Raw genomic sequence first — 18,250 nt, 5'->3', positions numbered from 1 at the left:
GGATCGACCCAGTTTGTTTGGTTTTTTTTTAAGGAAAACCACTGAGGAGGAGCAGGGAGCGGCGGTGACGTTCCGCGTGGCTCTGCCGTGCCGGAGCCATTGCGGAAAGCGGGATGCAGGGCTGTTCTCGTCGTCATTTCCTTCTTCAGCAGGATGGGCCGAAGTCGCAGCTCCGGGACAGTCGCACGTGTCGCTCGTGGCATCGCTGGGGCCGGGCGGGAGAGCTGAAGGTGGAGTTTGTCCCAGCCTGTTAATGGAAAACAAATGTTTTCCTTGAGCAGCACGGAAAATGAAAGCGGTGTTTCTCATGGAAGTGCATGCGGTCGGGCTGAAAAAGATGAGTGAGAGCGTTTGAGAACTCAGCATCTCACTTCCTAAAGGAAGTAAGCACAGAGGCAAAGCCCGAGCCCGTACGGGGCGATGGCAGCGGGCGGCTTGGCTGGTTCCCAGCGCTGGCGCTGGACCCTGGGACCGGTGCTTTGACCGCACCGACCTCTCTGGAGCAGAGCCCGCGTTCAGCGGCTCTGGGTGGGGGCTGCGGAGGGTCGTTGTGCTACGAGGGCGTTTATAAACAGCGACTCTCAGGAAGGGCGCGTGAACGGGTTTGTGTGCTTGCTTTTCCTGCCGGAGATGCTTTTCGCTTTGGAGAACTTCGATGCATTTGAAAAGACGACATTCAGCAATTCTTCTATAATTACTTCAAAATTACAGCCACCAGCAATTATATTTTTCAATAGCGCATTGAGTGCACTGAATCCTAAGAAATTAACTACCAAATTTTCAAGGAGTAGATTTATTAATAGCAGCTGTAACCAGAAATCTTGTCTAATTTCGATCACTACTGAAAGAGCAGAAAGAACGAGGGCTCCTGTTTGCGTGTATTAGCAATCTGACTGATAAAATTTGCGGGAGACATTCTCGGCGAACAAGATAATTACAGCTGTGTTACTTGTGCTGCAATAATTAACGATCGTGCGCTTTATTCTCCGAGCTTGTTTTTCTTGTACAGCTCCAACAGTTTAAATGAAGGTCTTGATCCCTGCCGTGCCACACGACATTGCTCTGGAGCTGGTGGGGCTGTAAAAGCCATCAGCCTGGAGGCGAATTTATTTTTCAAAATACGGTTTAAATCTGCGAACCATTTCTTAAATTATAGGTTAGGGGAAGGCAGGCCCTTCCCAGGGCAACAGCTAGAGGTTTTGAAGAACCGCAGGACTGGACTGATGTAGGACTGAAATCCTGTCCCGGGCCCGTGAGAAGCCCCGCTGCCCTGGGGGGAGCACTCAGACTCCCATTTTTAGGGGGGAATAATCCTTAACCTAAACACAACTTTTCAAATGTGCTGCAGTTGACTGTCGCATCCTTGTCTGGTTTTTCCCAGGCTCGCTGGCGGGGAAGCTGCTTCGGTCTGCGAAGGAATCGCTGGCTCGGGCGGCGCTCGGCAGGAGCCCCCGGGATATGTCCCCGCTCTCAGGAATGTGGGGTGCATTCCCTCTTTTTCAGAGCGTGCACCGCAGAGGCGATGCCTTCCATCCACAGTGTCTGCCCTCCGCCTTCATCACTCACGCTCAAAGCATGAGGGCTCATTAAGCGTTTCTAATTAATTTGTGATTCGGCGATTTCCTGTTCAGGCTGCCAACTGGAGAGGCAGCTGAGCATCATTACTGGAGCATGCGGCGGTCTCGCTATCTCTCTCCGTGAGGAAGACAGCAGAGCCGTAACCCCCTCCTTGCCCGCCGCGTTACCAATGGTTCGCGGGTGCAGATTCTTCACCGTTTGCGTGCGCATCCTTCTTTTAGACCACAACTGGACAAACCTCTGAGGTGGTTCCTGCTACCTCAAGGTCTCCTTACCTGCAGGCTCACAAACCGTTTCCATTTCTCACGGTACCTGCTTTAGAAAGCGCAGCACACGCGTAGCACCCTCCTGGAGATGGGCTCGATCAGTAGGTCACTAAATGGCAGTGATGGTTTATAGAAAAGAAAACACTTCTGCTGCGAAGGCCATCTTCCCTTGGATGAAGACAGCAATGAAACCCAACTGTGTAAATGCAACGCAGACTTCTACGGAAAGAATCTGACTGCTAGCCAAAGCTCTGAGGAAAATGTTAGTCACTGAAAGAGTGTGAAAAATGCAGGTGGTGGGACTTCTGCTGGTCTCACCCATGGCTTTCAGCATGCAGGGAGGGCACGGAGCGTTCCTCACGGCATCGAGGGGAGCGAGGGCGGCCACACGTCAAAACACACTGAGCCCCAGTCAGCGTTCCAGAAAAGTCCAAGTTTGCTGGGTCACGTTGCGCAGTTATTTCATATGCAGTTATTAAAAATAATATTTCCTGGACAAGATTGTTCTTGGTGTTACGGTGTTTCTGGGAGTCGGCGTGCTTCCTACAGGCCAGGCAGGTCTCTGCAGGCATTTCATGGTGTTCCACTTTCTAAAGGAAATTGCAAATGCCTTTCCAGACACAGCTCTGACAGCAGCCTCCATCACCTCCGCTGTATTTCAGACTGGGGAATGTTTGCATCTCAACTTCCACCTACGTGGAATGAAATGGCTAAAAATCTACAGAAATTGCTTCTGCCTCACCATCATCACCGTTGTCCCACCTGATAGATCCTGTCCTGATTTTTAAATTCACTGTAGCACAGTAAAAGAACCAAAAACCAGCAGCCCAATCTGCTCTGAGCAAGAGAAATGACTGCCACGCGGGGCAAGTGATGGGAGGCCAGCGATGTTTGTGTACTTAGGTGGCACCTGGCTTTATTGGGCGGTGCGCTGAGCCGCGCGCTCGATAACTTGCATCACCGGGTGATTCATACCATCATCTGACCTTCATCTCGCTGCCGTTCTGCTCTTATTTCCTTTGCTCTCTACGAGCTATAGTAAAGGAAACTTTTCCTGCGTTCCATACACAAAGCTTCCTTTCATTCAAGGCAGACTGCGAATGGTCGCGCGTTTCACATTTATAAACCCAACCGGTCCAATTTACTTGAAAAGCACAGGATGGAGTAAGGCTTCCCTGTCTCCTGACATCTGCCCCCCACCGCACGCGCTCCGGGAGCTGCTGTGTGTCGGCCTTACCCTCCTCTCTGGGGCGAAATCCCTCCGAGGAGACACTGCAGCCCCTCGGGGTGGGAGGACAGGGCTTGCAGCGAGGGTCCTTCCCCGTTCTGTGCGCCAAAAGGAGAAGTGAGTGGGTCTCCCAGGAGGACTCGAGCTCTGCATGCTGGCTCTTGCTGGTGCTGTGCCTTCAGCTCCGGCTCGGGCCCTAGTGAGGCCGTTCCTCCCGTGTCTGCACTCCTGTCCCTGCCCTGAGGAAGGGCGGCCGGCGGCACTGGATGCCTTGGCTTTTTGATGCACGACAGCCAAAGAGGCTGGTGGTCTGTCAGCAGGAGCATCCCAGCTGCCCGCTGCAGGAGAGGTCCTGGGCTGCGGGCAGAGGCCACCACCGGCTCTGGGACACCGCTTGGACCAGCACCCCCTGCCACCACGTCCACCGTGACAGAGAACCCCTCTGTGACAGGACTGAGCCGGGGCCCCTGCGAGGAGGGGAGGAAGGGAGGAAAACCACACCGAGTGGAAGAAGAGTCATCTGCAGATCTTTTGAAAGCTAAAAATAGACGGGATTTTGTCTGCAGAAGACAGCTTGTTCTGTTATGCTGCTGACACCACGTGAGCACGCTGTATGCTTCTGCATTTGAAGCCTAAAACCGACAGGCTGGAAACAGGAACTTTCTGGATATTCTGCACGCCTGCGACTCTGCGGTTTCAGCCAGCAGCCCGATAGCGTCTCATCCACACGGCCGTGCCGGGGTGGGGGAGCCAAACGTCTCATTAGCTCCGCAGGGTTATTAAAAGCTGGAGAACAGATCACAGGGAATAATAAGGACGTATGTCAGGCTGTGAAGACAGATGATAAAAGCCACTGCCTCTGACACCGAGTGCTTCAATGCCAGGGGACCCAGTTTGACAGCGTGGAGGAGCTGAGCACTTGCGAACTCACTCATGTCAGCGGGAGCTGTTTATTCTCTCTGCGTCAGAAAAATCAGACCGACAGCATCGAAATGTGACTAAAACCAGAGGATGATACAGGGAATTTTGGCCTACATAGCTGTGCAATGAGTTCACCGAGCATTCCTGGCTCCCAGGCCTGAACGGACTCTGCTAAACCGTGCGGCGTCTCTTCGTAATCAAATCACAGCTTATGCACCGCACGGCAACGCGAACGGCCGGCCAGGTGTGTTCCTACAAATGCACAAATCACAGGCACACCGGGCAAATGGTGCTGGCGGAACTGTTGCACCAGTCTCGGCTACGACAGCAACGCCAAGGGTCGCAAAGTACCCGGACACCGGCACCGGCAGCCAGAAAACGGGGAGAACAGCAGGCCTGCTCGCGATTCCAACGCTGTAACGGTTCTCAGAGGGTTTCACAAATCAGCAGCGTGTATTCCACTGCAGACAGCAGGGAACGAGCACGTCAGGCGTTCATCCACAATTCCTTCATCTGCCAGTTCAGAAGAAGTCTAGACTCCTGGCCTGTTATTTGGCAGCAGAGAGGTTGTTTATTATTTTTCCACATGCTCAGAGAATTACTCCATTTACTTAGAAACGGGGTAGGACTGGAGTATTTACTCTGAGTTTTATCATATTTAACCTGGCTCCTCTCTGTAGGCACGCTCAGCGTCGTCAGCCGGAGCGTTGTCCACTCACAAATGTCACAGACAGACAGAAGGGCAACACCGCGTTATGCAAGCGCTTGGCTTTTTGCCTCGGAAAATAACCACTCGGTAGAAAAATACAAATACCAGCGCATGTTCTCGCTGGGTTATAACAGGTCAGAGCCACAAAATCCTCACTGTTTGTGAAATCATCTTCCAACTTACAGTTGTGCAGCTTTAAGCGGACCTCAAAAATTAACGAGAGAGACATTGAATATTTGCAATAAGGTATGTTGAATTGGTTACTGCTGCCAGATTACTGGTGGGGTGTTCTTTCTTTTTGTTTTTTTTTTTGTTGTTTTTTTTTTTTAAAGTCTCCGTGTTTATCTGCGCCCAGCCCTCTCTTTTCCCCACCCTCCCCTCTCTAATGGTTTTTGGCGTGAGGTTTCCTATGACAAATGAATAAAAATCTTTCAGCTACAGTTTTAACCTGGTTATAACCACAAAGAAAATGCAAATGGGGCAGTCACTAGGCTCCAGATTGCCTCCTGTCAGGGCAGGTTTCCCCCCGCACCCCCAGCTTTCATTTTTTTTCAAGCTCCAGCCTGGACATCTGTACGCTGTTGCTGGATACCTCCAGTATCTAGACAGCTCCATATGCTCCTTCAGCTTCTGCCAGCAAAGTGCTGGGGCTGGAATCAAGTATCTGTAGGTTGTGTGTAGTAAAAAGAAAATGGCAGGAGACAGACAAACCGTTTGATAAAAAAGCCTCTTTCAGAAAGAGCTGCTCCACTGCGGAGCGTGCGTCTGCTTGGGGCAAGAACTTCTGGCTTTGAGCAAACCAGCTGTTTTTATTTTAGCTGGTATTTTATAACAATTTTGGATGTTTTTGTCAGTTCTTATTCTGTTTCATCAGACACTTCTGAGAATGTTGTACCCGACGCCGTGCCTGGGATGCTCTGGTGCCTTGGCAGGAGTCCCTTCACTCCCGACCCCACTCACCCCTGTTCAACAGGGCTCGGTGACGGCGTGGCAGGCGCGGGACGGGCAGCCCTCCATTCCTCGCTTCAGTCGCACCTTTCGAGCGTCTCGGCAGCCGGCAAGGGAGAGGAATGCCCGTCTTGATACGTGTCTTTTCACATCCGGACACGGAGGGGAAATGAGGTAGATGAGAACACACGGGTAAGCGTCATGGGACAGCCAGCGCCGTTTCAATATAAATAGCTCTCACTGTCCTCACTGGCAGCTTGCAGAGAGTCCGTATCAATGCACGTCTTTGTTTTCACAGAAACTTTAGTAAATGAATAGCAAATAACCTCATTCACTGTTTGCTTTAGCAGATTGCTCCCAACTCCGGAACCGGCACTCCAGAAGCGGTCCGGTGCACGTGTTACCCGACACGATGGCCTGGGTGCAATGTTCCTAACCTGCTACGCAGCTGCTAACACGAAAAATGCGTTATTTCAGAATTTCTACCTGTCCTCCGTGAAGCCTTTCCCGTGGACATCCCATAAAGTGGCCCGGCTCAAGAGGAGACGTTCCCTTCCGTGGGGAGCCAAGGCGTAGGAAATGGTTAATGTTTCCACGCCGGAGCCTTGGTTCCCTCCGCTCCAGGGAGCAGCTGGGTCTTGTCACCCCCTCTCTCTGCGCGTTAATACAGTCTGAAGACCTTTCAATCTCAGGGCTCGCTGTATTCACAGTACATTCACACCAGCACTCAGCACCTCGGAGACCATCAAAGATGCGTGACAGGGAACAAGAAAAGCAAGGAAAATCGCCGCTGAAGGTAAAGCATAAGCAGAGAACGCATTGTATGCCGCATTTAAAAGTTGTTAGGCTTCCCATTTGTTTCAGTCTGGCTGATTAAAGCTGAAAAATAAGGGTTTGACCTCTGTAATCGCTTACGTGTACATGGCTCTCTAGTTCTACCCTCCAGGAAAAATCTGTACGTGGAAGGAAAACCAGGCTAGCCTTGAGTTAAAGAGAAGAAAAGAGGTTTTAGTTTTAAACATTTTATTATGACACAGCAGAAAGATACAGATCTGACAATTCTCACGCTTCCTTTCTCAGTTTACCGTTATCCTTTGCACTGAAGCTCTAGGAGTACGCACAGTGGGGAACTTTGCCTCAGAAGGAGCAAAGCTAGTGGTGCAATACAAAGCGACCGTTTCATTCTCGCTTTTGATTTCGCAAAAATAATCTGGTATTTCACATATTCTGGGACATAATTTCAGAAATTGAAAGTTTGAGCTGCAAAATGCTGTTTTAGACAGGAGATCCATGTTCTTATGTGGGTACCCGATCCGTGTTGTGCCATTTGCAAAAAATGTAACTTTCCTGCAAAAGGTGCACCTGCACAAAATTCCTAAGTATCCCAATTTCACACACTTTTACTGAACCATCACAAACACGTTCTACTCGGGAAGTTAATCACCAGAATAGGCATATATGGCAAAACAGCCTGAAGAGATTCTTCCCACTGGGGGATCCCAGAACATTTTGTTTTCTTCTAGTCAGGCAAAGAATGAGTTTGTGTGTCTTCCTTGCAGTGTGTTAACCGCACACTTAGCTAGCAGTCGCTGCCAATGATGTGAATGAATCTCTGAAGGGGATTTTTTTTTCAAAAGCTAAGAAATCAAAACCAATAACCAAACACCCGTATTGGAGAATGAGAGGAAGGAAATTGCCAGGCTGTAATAAAACTCACGGGAATAAGAAATACATAAATACATAAAAATACAAGTAAAAATATTTTGGTGTATGACGATTGTGTATCCTTCCCACTGGGAGAGGTGAGGAAGTTGAGTTTTACCCTGACGAATCTGGACTGCGCACGCGGTGGTGAAAGGCATGAGATTAAAAGCCATCTCTGGGAGTGTCAGCGAAGCCGAACAATTGAAGGAACATACCAGGAGGAGGAGATGTACTGCGGAATTCAGCTGATCGTCTCAAATTCACGGATGTTTGAAGCAGAAACATTTAATCTCCTGAGACTGTAACTCATCTGTATAAATAGCAAGACACCTTCGGTTCTTCTATGTAAGCCTAGAGATATTGTTATTTTTCAATAAATATAAAACTACGTGTTAAGTAATGATGCTTTATTCCAGACAAAAAGGAAGTAAATTTTCCCCTCCACACAGACAATAGGCATCCTGCTTGGCCACATCCTTTAATCCCAGCCCTGAAATTACTCACTTCTGAAAGCTTCTTAATTGTGTTTAACTACATAGGCCTTACCACGTGGAGACACGGGCTGTAACATCAGTCAGCAGCTAGGATCATGACACTTGTTCCCATTGTTCTCCAGATATTTGGGAAAATAAACCTGACAGCTTAAATGCCCCTGGAATAATTGCAGCTATTAGAGCCATTACCTACCCAAATTCAGGTATTTTTGGAGTGAGGAAAGTCTCGTTTCACGGGTCAGCTGAGCCAAGCACTTAGATTGGAATAGCAGGTTCGGTTCCTATCGAGTCCCTCTGTCTGCCTCACCGCTCACCGCGTGTCTGTTGGCTGGTGTACAAATCAGTCAGATAATTCACGTGCAAAAGAAAAAGGAGTTCTTAGGCCACTAACTTTATTCCCATGTTGAGTACCCACTTCTGCGTTATTTTGATTGCAGGAATGCTGAACAGCTAAAATAGGTGAGAGAACGAGTTATCTGCTAAAAAAAAAAATGGATTAGGATTTATATATTATTACAGATCCATGAGAATAGACTCAGCTTTTTTTTTTTCCAGCCGCCTGCACTTGGGGAGTATTGACTAATTTTTTACATGATACTTAACTATAAACTGAGCTGGGAAAGATAAAAAGTACTTGTTTCACTACTAAATCTATTAAATCTCCAGTTAAAAAAAAAAGCAAGTATGAAGGGGAAAAAAAAAAAAAAAGAAAAGAAAAATCTCTTAATAAGGAAGGATTCATGCTTCAGTTCTTTTCTACTTGGTTCTCCTCCTTAGGAGAACTTTTTAACTCCAGCTTTTCGATTTGGGTTCCTGGCAGGGAATCTCAGAAGATTCTCACACTACTGGAAAAAAATATTTTATGTACTGAAGTTGAGAAAGGATAACATGTTCTGCCAAATAACTAGTACAAACTTCTGACCTTTGGAAAAATAATAGACATGATATTTGGAAATGTTAATTTTACCACGGAAGTTCAAAATGATGCAAAAATAAAATATATTAGTCTTGATAGACTTTACGGGACTGAAACTGTGCCCTTACCCACTCGTCACTTTTGAGAGCACCTCACATTGTCTCTGTAGGGGCAGCAGCGTAACGGCTTTGTGCCGTTAAGAGCAGTTGCTTTTAAGACCTGGGCTGTCCATCCCACTGCTGTTGTGCCTGCAAGGATATTAGGCACAGAACTAAAATATCTACGGTTGAGGAAATGTCAAATTTCCTCAGATTTTTCTTTGAAGGAAACACTAGGAATATTATAAAACAACTCAGAACGGCCAATTAAGCCCTTCAGCACAACAAAGCCAATTGTGCCATAAAGGGCAAGTGGTAAAGAGAACGGGAAGGAATAGCCGGAGAAAGGGAAGCAACAAAACCACTCTTGTTTATTAGGAAGGAAAGAGAAAGATAAAAAGGACAAACACAAGTTGTGTGCCTGCATAGCTTCAATCTCATAGATTTACAAAACTGGAGTTGGTGTACGGAAGGAAATCTTCCAAGGCATGTTTGGTAGACGGCTGCTGCCCACTGTCCCCGAGGGGCCGGCGTCGCTGGCAATGCAGGTCCTGGGACCCAGCCCCGGTCCACTTCATAAAAACCCCACGAGACTTCCGAGCCGTGCAGCTGCTTTTTATTTAAGGCTGAGATCCAGGTTTGGTTAAGCCGGGCTTTCCACCCTCGCGCCCAACGCCCGCACCTGCCAGGCCTCGGGGGGTGAAGCAGGGATGGGATCACGTGTCCGGGGAATCCAAACCCCACAGCGCCAGGCCCAGAGCTAAAGAGTTTTAGGAACTGGAAGTGGCAAATATTCTACGGATTGTGAGGAAAAGGTGGGAGTGGACGCGAAGTAGATGAGGAACGGTGAAGAAACACCGTGCTAACGTTGTCAGGACCAAAGTATCTCTGCCCATGGACACTCTAATTGGAAAAGTGCGTCCCACTTGATGTCCAAATACAATTAAGGCAGAAAAGGAGAGCCCGGCCCCCACTGCCAGGACCGCCATGTCCGCGGACCCCAGCCCTCCCCGCTCTCCCAGCGCGCATGCGGCGAGCCCCTCCCAACCCTCGCGAGCCTTCCCTCCGCGCCGCTCTTTGACCCCGCCCGCTCCCCACTCTATTGCCAGCAGGGGGCGGAGCTCGCCGCGGCCCCGCCCTTCCCCCGCCCCGCCCCTCGCCCTTCTTGCTGATTCTCTGGGTTGCAGAGCCCGCTCTCGCACTTTTCTGGCTGGGGGGGCGATGTGCGGTGGGTGAAGGGGGCCGGGGGCTGGGGGCTGGGACGGCGGTGGTGACTGCCGGCGGCCCGAGGGGAGGAGCGGGCCAGGCCGCGGGCGCGGCGAAGCGAAGGAGCCTCCGGCCCCGCGTCGCGAAACTCCTCACCCGCCCGTCTCGCTTTGTGCGTCCGCGGCGGGCGGGCGCAAGGGAGTCCCGCTCCGGCCGGTAACTTGCGGCAGCCCGCCCGCACTTCTCCTCACGGCGGGGCCGCGTCGCCGCCTGCGCCCGCGCGATGGGGAGCGGCACCGGCCGCCGGGGGAACGCGGCGGCGGCGGCGGGAGCCGGCGCCACCTGCCCCGCGCTCCGCTGCTGAGCCGGCAGCCGGAGGCGCCCCGAGCGCCGCGGAGGAGCCGCCCGCCTGGTGAGCAGTCAGCCCCGGCCCGCGGCCTGCCCGCCCCGCTCCCCTCTCCCCGCCTCGCCCTTCTCTTCTTCCCCTTCCCCGCCCGGGCCCGCCGCTTGCCCCGCGGCGGCTGTGCGAGGCGGCGCGGCCTCCCCTCCGGAAAGTTTCGGGTCACGTTCCCGCCCCGCCGCGCCGAGAGGGGCCGAGCTCCGCGGTGGGGGCCAGGCCGGGCCGGGCCGGGCGGGTGGGGGTGTCCCGGGCGGGAGGCTCGGCTGATGGCGTTGTGTCTTCTCGTATTCGGTGTTCCCGCTTCGCCTGGAGGCATCGCCCCGCCGCCAGCCGTTCCCGAGGAGTTACGGAGCGGGAGGAGCAGAGCAATAGAATGAGCGCTCCTGTGGACCCCAGGATCAAACAGGCTTTGCGAAAGAAACCCTCGGAGAGGACTCCGGAGGTAAGGGCGCTGCAGCTCCTTCCCCGCTGGGACTTTTAATTCATTTCTTTTTTTTTTTGTTTTTTTTTTGTTTTTTTTTTTTGTTCCCATTGCGTGAATCCGTAGACGGGCTCTCTGCGCGGGTGCGTGCAGTGCGGGACCAGGCTGGCGCTCGCCAACTTCTGCGTGGAGCTTGGTTATTTATTTATTTCTGCTTTCCAAAGCTGGACCTCTCCAGCCCAGCAGCGTTTTAAACCTCCAGTAACGCGCTGGCTGTAGGCAGAAGGCGCTTTCTGACCTACTTCAGGCCAGCTGTAGGAAGAGGAAAAAAGACTCACATCACTGGAAAGTAAAATTACGCATATTTCAGGGATGCAAAACTTCTGGGAAAAGTTAGCGAGCTGAAAGACTGTGCTTACCTGTACAGCGATGCAGATTTAAACAAAACCAAGCTAATTATGCTTCGCAGACTCCATGAAGAGATGTTTCTCCAGTGAGTGGGAGCGTAGAAATGTGCGAGGCTGGTTAGCTACAATAAAACGCATTTTCCAATTAACTGCCTCCTCTGGCCCTTCCCCACAAGCCAGTCTGTAATCAGCCGGGTATTTTTGGGAATGGTACTGCCACGGAGCATTAATTTAATAATGAAAGGTGTTTGATAGCGTTTGCATTTCACTGGAAGGCTGATTGGAGTTAGCCTTTTTTGATTTGTTTCCCTTGCTGTCGTTTTTTTTTTTTTTTTCTTAAATATGCTGAAAAATCAGTGGTATGAAATGAATTGCTCTTAAGTTTGTCCCTTTGAGACCGAGAAACATCTGTTCTCCCTTGATACTTCATGGAGAGCACAATGTCCTGCCTGCTCTTCCTTATGAGCTGGTTACTGAAAGGCTGCTCGGGGAGAACTGCCGCTCCAGAGAGCGTCCTAGCCGGGCAGAGAGCCCAGCTCCCCTTCGAGTGCTGTGAGCGAGTGAAATACACGTGTTTGGTCCCAATGTTTCCTTGTCTTGGGGTATCTGATACTTTCCTCCTCGTGTCTCTGCTCCCTAAATTGATGATGAGGCAGGCTCTCTGTTCTGTTTGCTTATTTTTATCACTCCCCTCTTGCTTCAGACCTTTCTTTCTTTCTCTTCGGCTCTAGGCTTCAGTTAGCAGAATTCCGTGGTAGTGTGGTTTGCGGTGTTGAGCAGCTGGGTTCATCACAGAAGTGTCATTCATGAGCAGCACACCGTGCTGGCTCGTTGGGGGTTTGACTTTGGGGAGCAGGTAATTTGGCCTGGCCCGATGCTGCTTCTTGCAATACCGATGTCTCACAGCTGTGCAGGGCTTTTTGTTGTTTTCTTTTTTTTTTTTTTTTTTTTTTTTTTTAGGCATCCCCAGTTTTCCCTCCCAGCAGTTGTCATGGAATTCTTTAGGCTTGTCACTTTATTTTGGCTAAAACTGCCTTTAAATAAATATTTTGCTTAACCTTGTAACATTAAGCTGTCAGTTACCCAGCTGCAGTGGGCCATGCGTGTGGGTTCACGTGGTTCTGCGAGGATTCCCATTGAGACTGCCATCAGGGTTGTGTGCAGGTTTGAATTTGCCGAGGTATCTCAGTTGTGGGGGGAAAAAAAAAAATCTAGTCTTTGCTAATCTAACTAATAGCACCTCTAAAATGATTTAAAAAAATATTTTAATTCTCTTGTTAATCTGGCCCTTTTCTGGCAGGCGTTTAGAGACACTGCACAGCGAGCGTACTCGTGATTGCAGTTAAACATGTACTTCAGACTTGGCAGGATCGGGTCCTCTGTTCTTCCTGCCTGTTGCTGAGTGGATAATTACAGTCAAATCACTTTGGTCTTCTTGGGGTGCTTTTGTTTATATCCATCTAGAAACTAACCTGATTTCCAGAAAAGCTCTTCCCTGTTTCCATAGCACAGTGCGTGTGGGGGTCCCTTCTCTGGATCTACGCTACCTGTTCAGCCACAAAGCGAAAAATTGGCTGCGCTCTGCCAGATTTCCCAAGCGTGGGCTCTGAGGTGTGATCACAGATGGATATAGGGCGAGAGGGGAACCAGAGGAAGCGATTGGAATGTAATATTTACTTTTATTTTTTTTTTTTTTTTTTTTTTTTTAAATTGTGCCAAGCATCCTGACTTGTCAACTTTCTTCTGTAGGCTGCAAGACTGAGGTCAGGGAGGCCAAAACCCGCTGAGCGCAGCCGTTAGGGTCAGACCCCAGTTTCCCTGCGCGGGGCGTACAAGCTGGTGACTCCTGCCTTGGAGTATCCGGCTGTGCACACACAAAGTGTGGCTTCGTTTCTCCCCTCCTACTCCTGTAGAAAGGTATCATCCGCTCCTCCCACGTGAAATCAGCTGCGTGGGGCTGCTCGTGCACTTTGACTGCATTTTTATACGGGGGGGGGGGAGGGGAAACCCACCAAAATTCCCCAAACCGTGGTTGGTATTTTATGATGAGCCAAAGCTGCTTGACCGCATGAGTTTCAATCGCCTTCAGTCCCTTCCTGCCCGCTCTCCACATCTGACCCTGCAGTTTATGTGAGCAGGTTACCTGGGTATTACAAATTACAGGGTTGGGGCCGCACTGATTAGCAGTGTGGTCTGGTGCTTCATAGCTATCATCTGTGCAGCAGTCGGGAAAAATACAGATAAATAATCCACACGTCATATTTTGCTTATGAGTGGTATGGTTATCCCAGTGATTTTGATTTTTAGGACTTCTTGATGAAATCTTTTCGTTTGTAAGATCCAAGGAACTAAGCAGGGAGATGCTAAAATATTTTTATAGTTTACTTATTTTGGGGAATTACCTCGGCGGCTTACTCAAGTAAAAATTTTAATTCTTGATGCTACAAATATTTTTGTTTGGAAAATCTCTGTTAGGGCAAGTTTTCAGTCTTGTGGTAACATTCCAATGTTTGCTAATTGTTAAAGTGTATAAGTTATGCATATTAGACATGTACACACTTGATTTTTTTTTTTTTTTTTGGTTGTTGTTGCTCAGATACTTCATGTGTTATAATATTTAATTTGCTTGACGGGGAGGGATTATTTTGATGAACTCCTAAAGATTGTAGCTAACATTTAATGATGTGTACGTTTTTATGTAATTGCTGTTCTGTTACTCCATTTGGAAACTTTCTTTGGTACTACACAAGTCTGGGAAACCTTTGAAATTTTTTTCTTTGGGTTTTTTTTCCCTTTCTTCCCTCTGCCCCGGTGCATCATAAAATTGTACAGATATGTGATGTGAGCTGGCCTTTCTTGTGGGAACGCTTTCAGCATGTTTGCTTGTGGGCTCATGCTCGTGCACGTTGCTGCTCTGGGATGCGAGTCCCGCTTTGGTAAAACATAGGATTTGTTCCCCAGATTGGCTGTGGCGGTGTCCTGACGCTGTATGTAAATCTGGGTGTCTCTAAGGTTCGGCCTCAAAGTGCAGAATTTGCGAGGGTTCTCTCAGATGCTGATTTTGATAGCAGATTATCCCAACAAATCATCTTTTTCTGTGCGCGGTGTCTTGTCGGATAGAGGAAGCCTTTGCGCTAATTGGGCACTTACTTGAAAAAAGATAAATGATACCTAAATTTTAAACTGTAGGGTTTCATACACTTGCTTAAAATATTAATACCTGCATTTGTCTTCCAGGCTTACGCTGATGGCTGTGTGTGTTAAATGTGGGAGTGTTTATACATGCAGACCCCCTGGTTCTCGCAGGTTGGGAATGCGGGGTTTACGTCCTTCTGTGCAGTGTTGTGGCTTTGTCTCGCACACCCTCCTGCCTTTTCCTTGCGTCACAGGTGGGGATATTAAATCAGTAATTTGGGAATATCGTAATGGAAGGAAATCATTGGCTCAAAGCAGTAGGACGGAAGGTTGAACCTTTATGCCGCTGTGTATGCTCTCTCATTAAAGGTTTAATTTTTGGAGGCCCAGAATTCCTTATCAGATCCACACAAAGGCTGTGATGTTGGTTTTTTGGGGAGTGGTTTAATGCCTACCACAGATAAGGTCTCGGTGGCTGACAGGGCCGCATAGCAACTGATTATATTCCTTTTTTCTCTTTCTTCTCCCCACCTCCTGTAAGCACGCTCTCTTCCTTTTTTAATGGATCCTTTTCCCAACATGGTCCCTTTGTAGTTCTTCACGACTTTGTTCTAGACAGTATTTCCTTTCCATGGTTCAGAAAGCTTTGCCTTTATTGGACTTCAAAGAGTTAGAGTTTATTTTTATACTCTTGGCTCTTGTATTTCCCTAACTTTGTCTTGTTTCAGTAATTCTCCGTTAATGTTAATTCAGCTTTATTTGACAATACTAACTCCTCCTTCTCTTCCTGTTCCCTTTTTATTAATACAGTGGAAAGAGAAAGAAACCCAATTTGCAGAATTGTGTCATGACGGGGTCTGCTGTTTGGAGCGTGTATATGATGCTTCTTGACTGCTTTATACATAGAGAAATAGATCTGCGTGAATCTAAATCATGCACAAACAGTTCATTGATGGGCATTATAAAATGGCTGTAATAAATAAAATAAATTATTGCTGACAGCATAACAAAGGCACTCTTGTACTGTAGCACAGCTGAGCCAAACAGAGGAGAACATCTGCTTCTTGTTTCCAGAAATAACCAGTATTTTGAAGTGGGTTTTTTCATCCTTTTAATAATTTTCTGTAAACTCGGTAGGTGAAACAGGGGCTTAGCATTTGTTAAAATCCATTGTTTCTGTAGTCTGCAGTGAGCTTTTAGCAGTGTTAATATGACAGTGGTGGTGGTTTTGGAAAGCCATTTAACATAACCAGAGTGGTAGAATCACTACAAAAATCTAGATGCTTGCAATTAACCGTAAAGCTGAAGAGAAATTTGTATTAAATGAAGCTGCAGGTGCTGGTTTGTATTTAGCAAAAATTCCTTACTGTTAGTGTGTGGGCCTCCAAAAACAGGGATGGAAACCCTACTCCTGCCGTAATTTTCTACTACCTAACCTCTGTACGTTTTCATTCCCCTTTTTTTGTTAGTGGTAGTAGATTCTTTTATAGCCGATGCTTTCTAAGACTTTGTCGTGTGAGTAACAGTTCTGGAGCTCACACTGAAGATGACCAGCAGCCACCTGGTGTAAAATACTCGAGGTTGTTCTCCACCTCTGCGCTTTGGTATCTTAGGCAGAGGGCCTCCCGAAACGGTGTATTGAGGATGGACTGACCAGTGCTACCTAACTTTTAGCCCTCGTCTTGCAGAGCCTGGCTCCGGTCTTTGCCAGCTCCCAGGCACACACAGAGACCTTTAAAGCCGATGTATTGCTTATCGGGGTGATAACCAGAGCGACTGCGAACGCGTACTGACGTGCCTGCTGTTTACTACTAATAAATTCCTGGCTGGGTCGTTGTGTACCTTTATGCAGATTGCCTGTCTGTGCTCATATGACAACAATTATTATTTACACTTGCCAGCACATAAAACCTTGGATATAATTATGAATACTTTGTAAGTGGTCTCGTGAAGGTGACAGATACAGTTTTATTTTTGTTCAGTGTGACTGAAGTCAAATGCAGAAAAATCGGTGGGTTTATTAGCAGAAATGCTCGGTAAGTGCAGCTTTAGAGAAGGACTTGAGAGTGCGTGCACCCTAGTCCCATGCGCTGCCTCACTGCCCTCGTGCTCCGTCAGCATGCCCCTAACACTAGGAAAGACATGGAATTGTGAGGTTTGCTTAAATACTAGATTAGTCTCCGGAAGTAAGATGTGTTGTAAAGATTTTTCTTTTTATAGCTGTCTAATGAAATCAAAGTTCAGAACAGTAGTACCTGAGGAGGTAGGCGGTGGTTATCATACTGGTGGCTGACAGCCCTTAATTTAAGATTATTTGAGTCTTATTCACAAGCAGAATATAGCTGCTTTGTTAACGAAGCAGGTCCTGAAGTTCTTTATTACTTTTAATGAAAGTAATAAAGCTTTGTCTCTTCCTCCTGCACTTCCCTGCCACACAGCTCTCAGTTGAAGGTAAAACAAAACCACTTTTTTTTTTTTTTTCCCCCAAGCTGCTCATTAAATGAATGTATTTAAGCTCATGATAAATACAGTGTTGACAATCCCGGAGGATTGTCCGACAAGCCTCGGCGCTTTGGGAGAGCTGCGTCTCTTCGGCTGCCAGCTTGGTGAGTTAGGAAGTTTTTAGTGCTTACGCTTTCCCCTGTTTTGTCTTGTAAAAGTGCTTTGGGTGGGTAGTTGTCTCTTATTATTTTGTTTCTTAATGCACTGTAGTATCACGAGTCCTCATCTCAATTAGACTTGTGGTTTTCCTGTAATAAAAAAGCCAAGCATCCAAACTCTTGTACTACCTCAGTAAAATGCTTCTTGATAATTTGCCTTCATGAACTTTGTGTTTGCACCTTGTTTTCTGAGGTGATCAACAATTATGTTCTTCCATAGACGCGTCTCAATCTTTTATTCCAAAAATCCAAAAGGACAGCAGTTGATGCATGTTTGCTGGTAGTCGGTCAGTCTTACCAAACATCCCTGGGAAACCAGCGCAGGTAAATATGGTGTCCGCCTCCCTGTGACTGGGCAGGGTCAAATATCTTCTGGGTAATTAAAATTCACCTCCTTCTGTATTGATAATCTGTGGCTGATCGTAGGATAAACTTTGAATTCACAAGTCTTACTTAAAATCAGTGGTGTTTGGTTGTTTTCCTGCAGTTTTCATTGCCGTGTGGACCCAAACCCCGCACGCGCTGTGTACAGTTGGTGTGCCTGTTTCGTAGCCAGGAGTACTCGACAACCTGGCGTGTGTTCCCATACCCAAATAATTCAGATAATCATTAGTTGGAACCTTAGGTACAACACACTTTCTGAAGCTGAAATCAGTTCTAAATTAGTTGCACTTAAAAAATAAAATCCATCTGTTGTTTCAGATGAACCAAAATACAATATTGGAGCGTTTACCAGTTTTTAACCAAATGCTAATATATGTAAATACTCAGCTATAAGAGCTCCAATGTCTGTCTTAGGAGGTTTTTTTCTGTTTCTACCAGATTTTTGAGCTTGTTTTTGTTGCACTTTCAGCAGCAAGACTGAATGTGTTGCTTTTATTAGTCTTTTGATTATTTATCTCTGAGACACAAATATGTTGAGCCTTGGACAAGGTACAGTGTTCGCAGAGGAAGGCTTCTGGTTTGGCTCTTCTGCAGCTGTTCTCTGTCTGGAATACCTGCAAGGAAACTTCGCTAGTGGTTCACAGAAATAAATATTTTTTCCAGCTTTCTTAACAGTTAAGGCCTGTTAAGTTCAGTCAAATATAGATTCATGGTTCCAACTGAATAAATTGGGTTTCAGGGCGCTGTTTTAGCTCCGAGTACATGTACTGACTTT

General features: G+C 47.7%; 1 protein-coding gene and 1 long non-coding RNA gene across 7 annotated transcripts in view; both read left to right on the top strand.

Annotated features, from left to right (window-relative positions):
• The first annotated feature begins 5,993 nt into the window (after positions 1-5,993).
• On the top strand, positions 5,994-7,750 carry LOC147599011 (uncharacterized). The gene is made up of 2 exons (XR_015260124.1): positions 5,994-6,446; positions 7,453-7,750. It is a non-coding gene; the product is annotated as an uncharacterized LOC147599011 (long non-coding RNA).
• Positions 7,751-10,124: 2,374 nt separating this feature from the next.
• The window catches only part of RAPGEF6 (Rap guanine nucleotide exchange factor 6), a 124,428-nt gene continuing 116,302 nt past the window's right edge, over positions 10,125-18,250 (top strand). For all 6 annotated transcript variants that reach the window (XM_086758505.1, XM_086758508.1, XM_086758503.1 and 3 more), the window contains exons 1-2: positions 10,125-10,480; positions 10,781-10,910. In XM_086758505.1, the coding sequence (XP_086614631.1) occupies positions 10,842-10,910 (69 nt within the window). In that variant the 5' untranslated portion in view covers positions 10,125-10,480; positions 10,781-10,841. The remainder of the gene's footprint in view (positions 10,481-10,780; positions 10,911-18,250) is intronic.

The sequence above is a fragment of the Chlamydotis macqueenii genome, chromosome 14 (assembly GCF_036417535.1).
Source record: "Chlamydotis macqueenii isolate bChlMac1 chromosome 14, bChlMac1.mat, whole genome shotgun sequence".
NCBI lineage: Eukaryota > Metazoa > Chordata > Aves > Otidiformes > Otididae > Chlamydotis > Chlamydotis macqueenii.
This window is presented reverse-complemented; position numbering and strand designations above follow the sequence as displayed.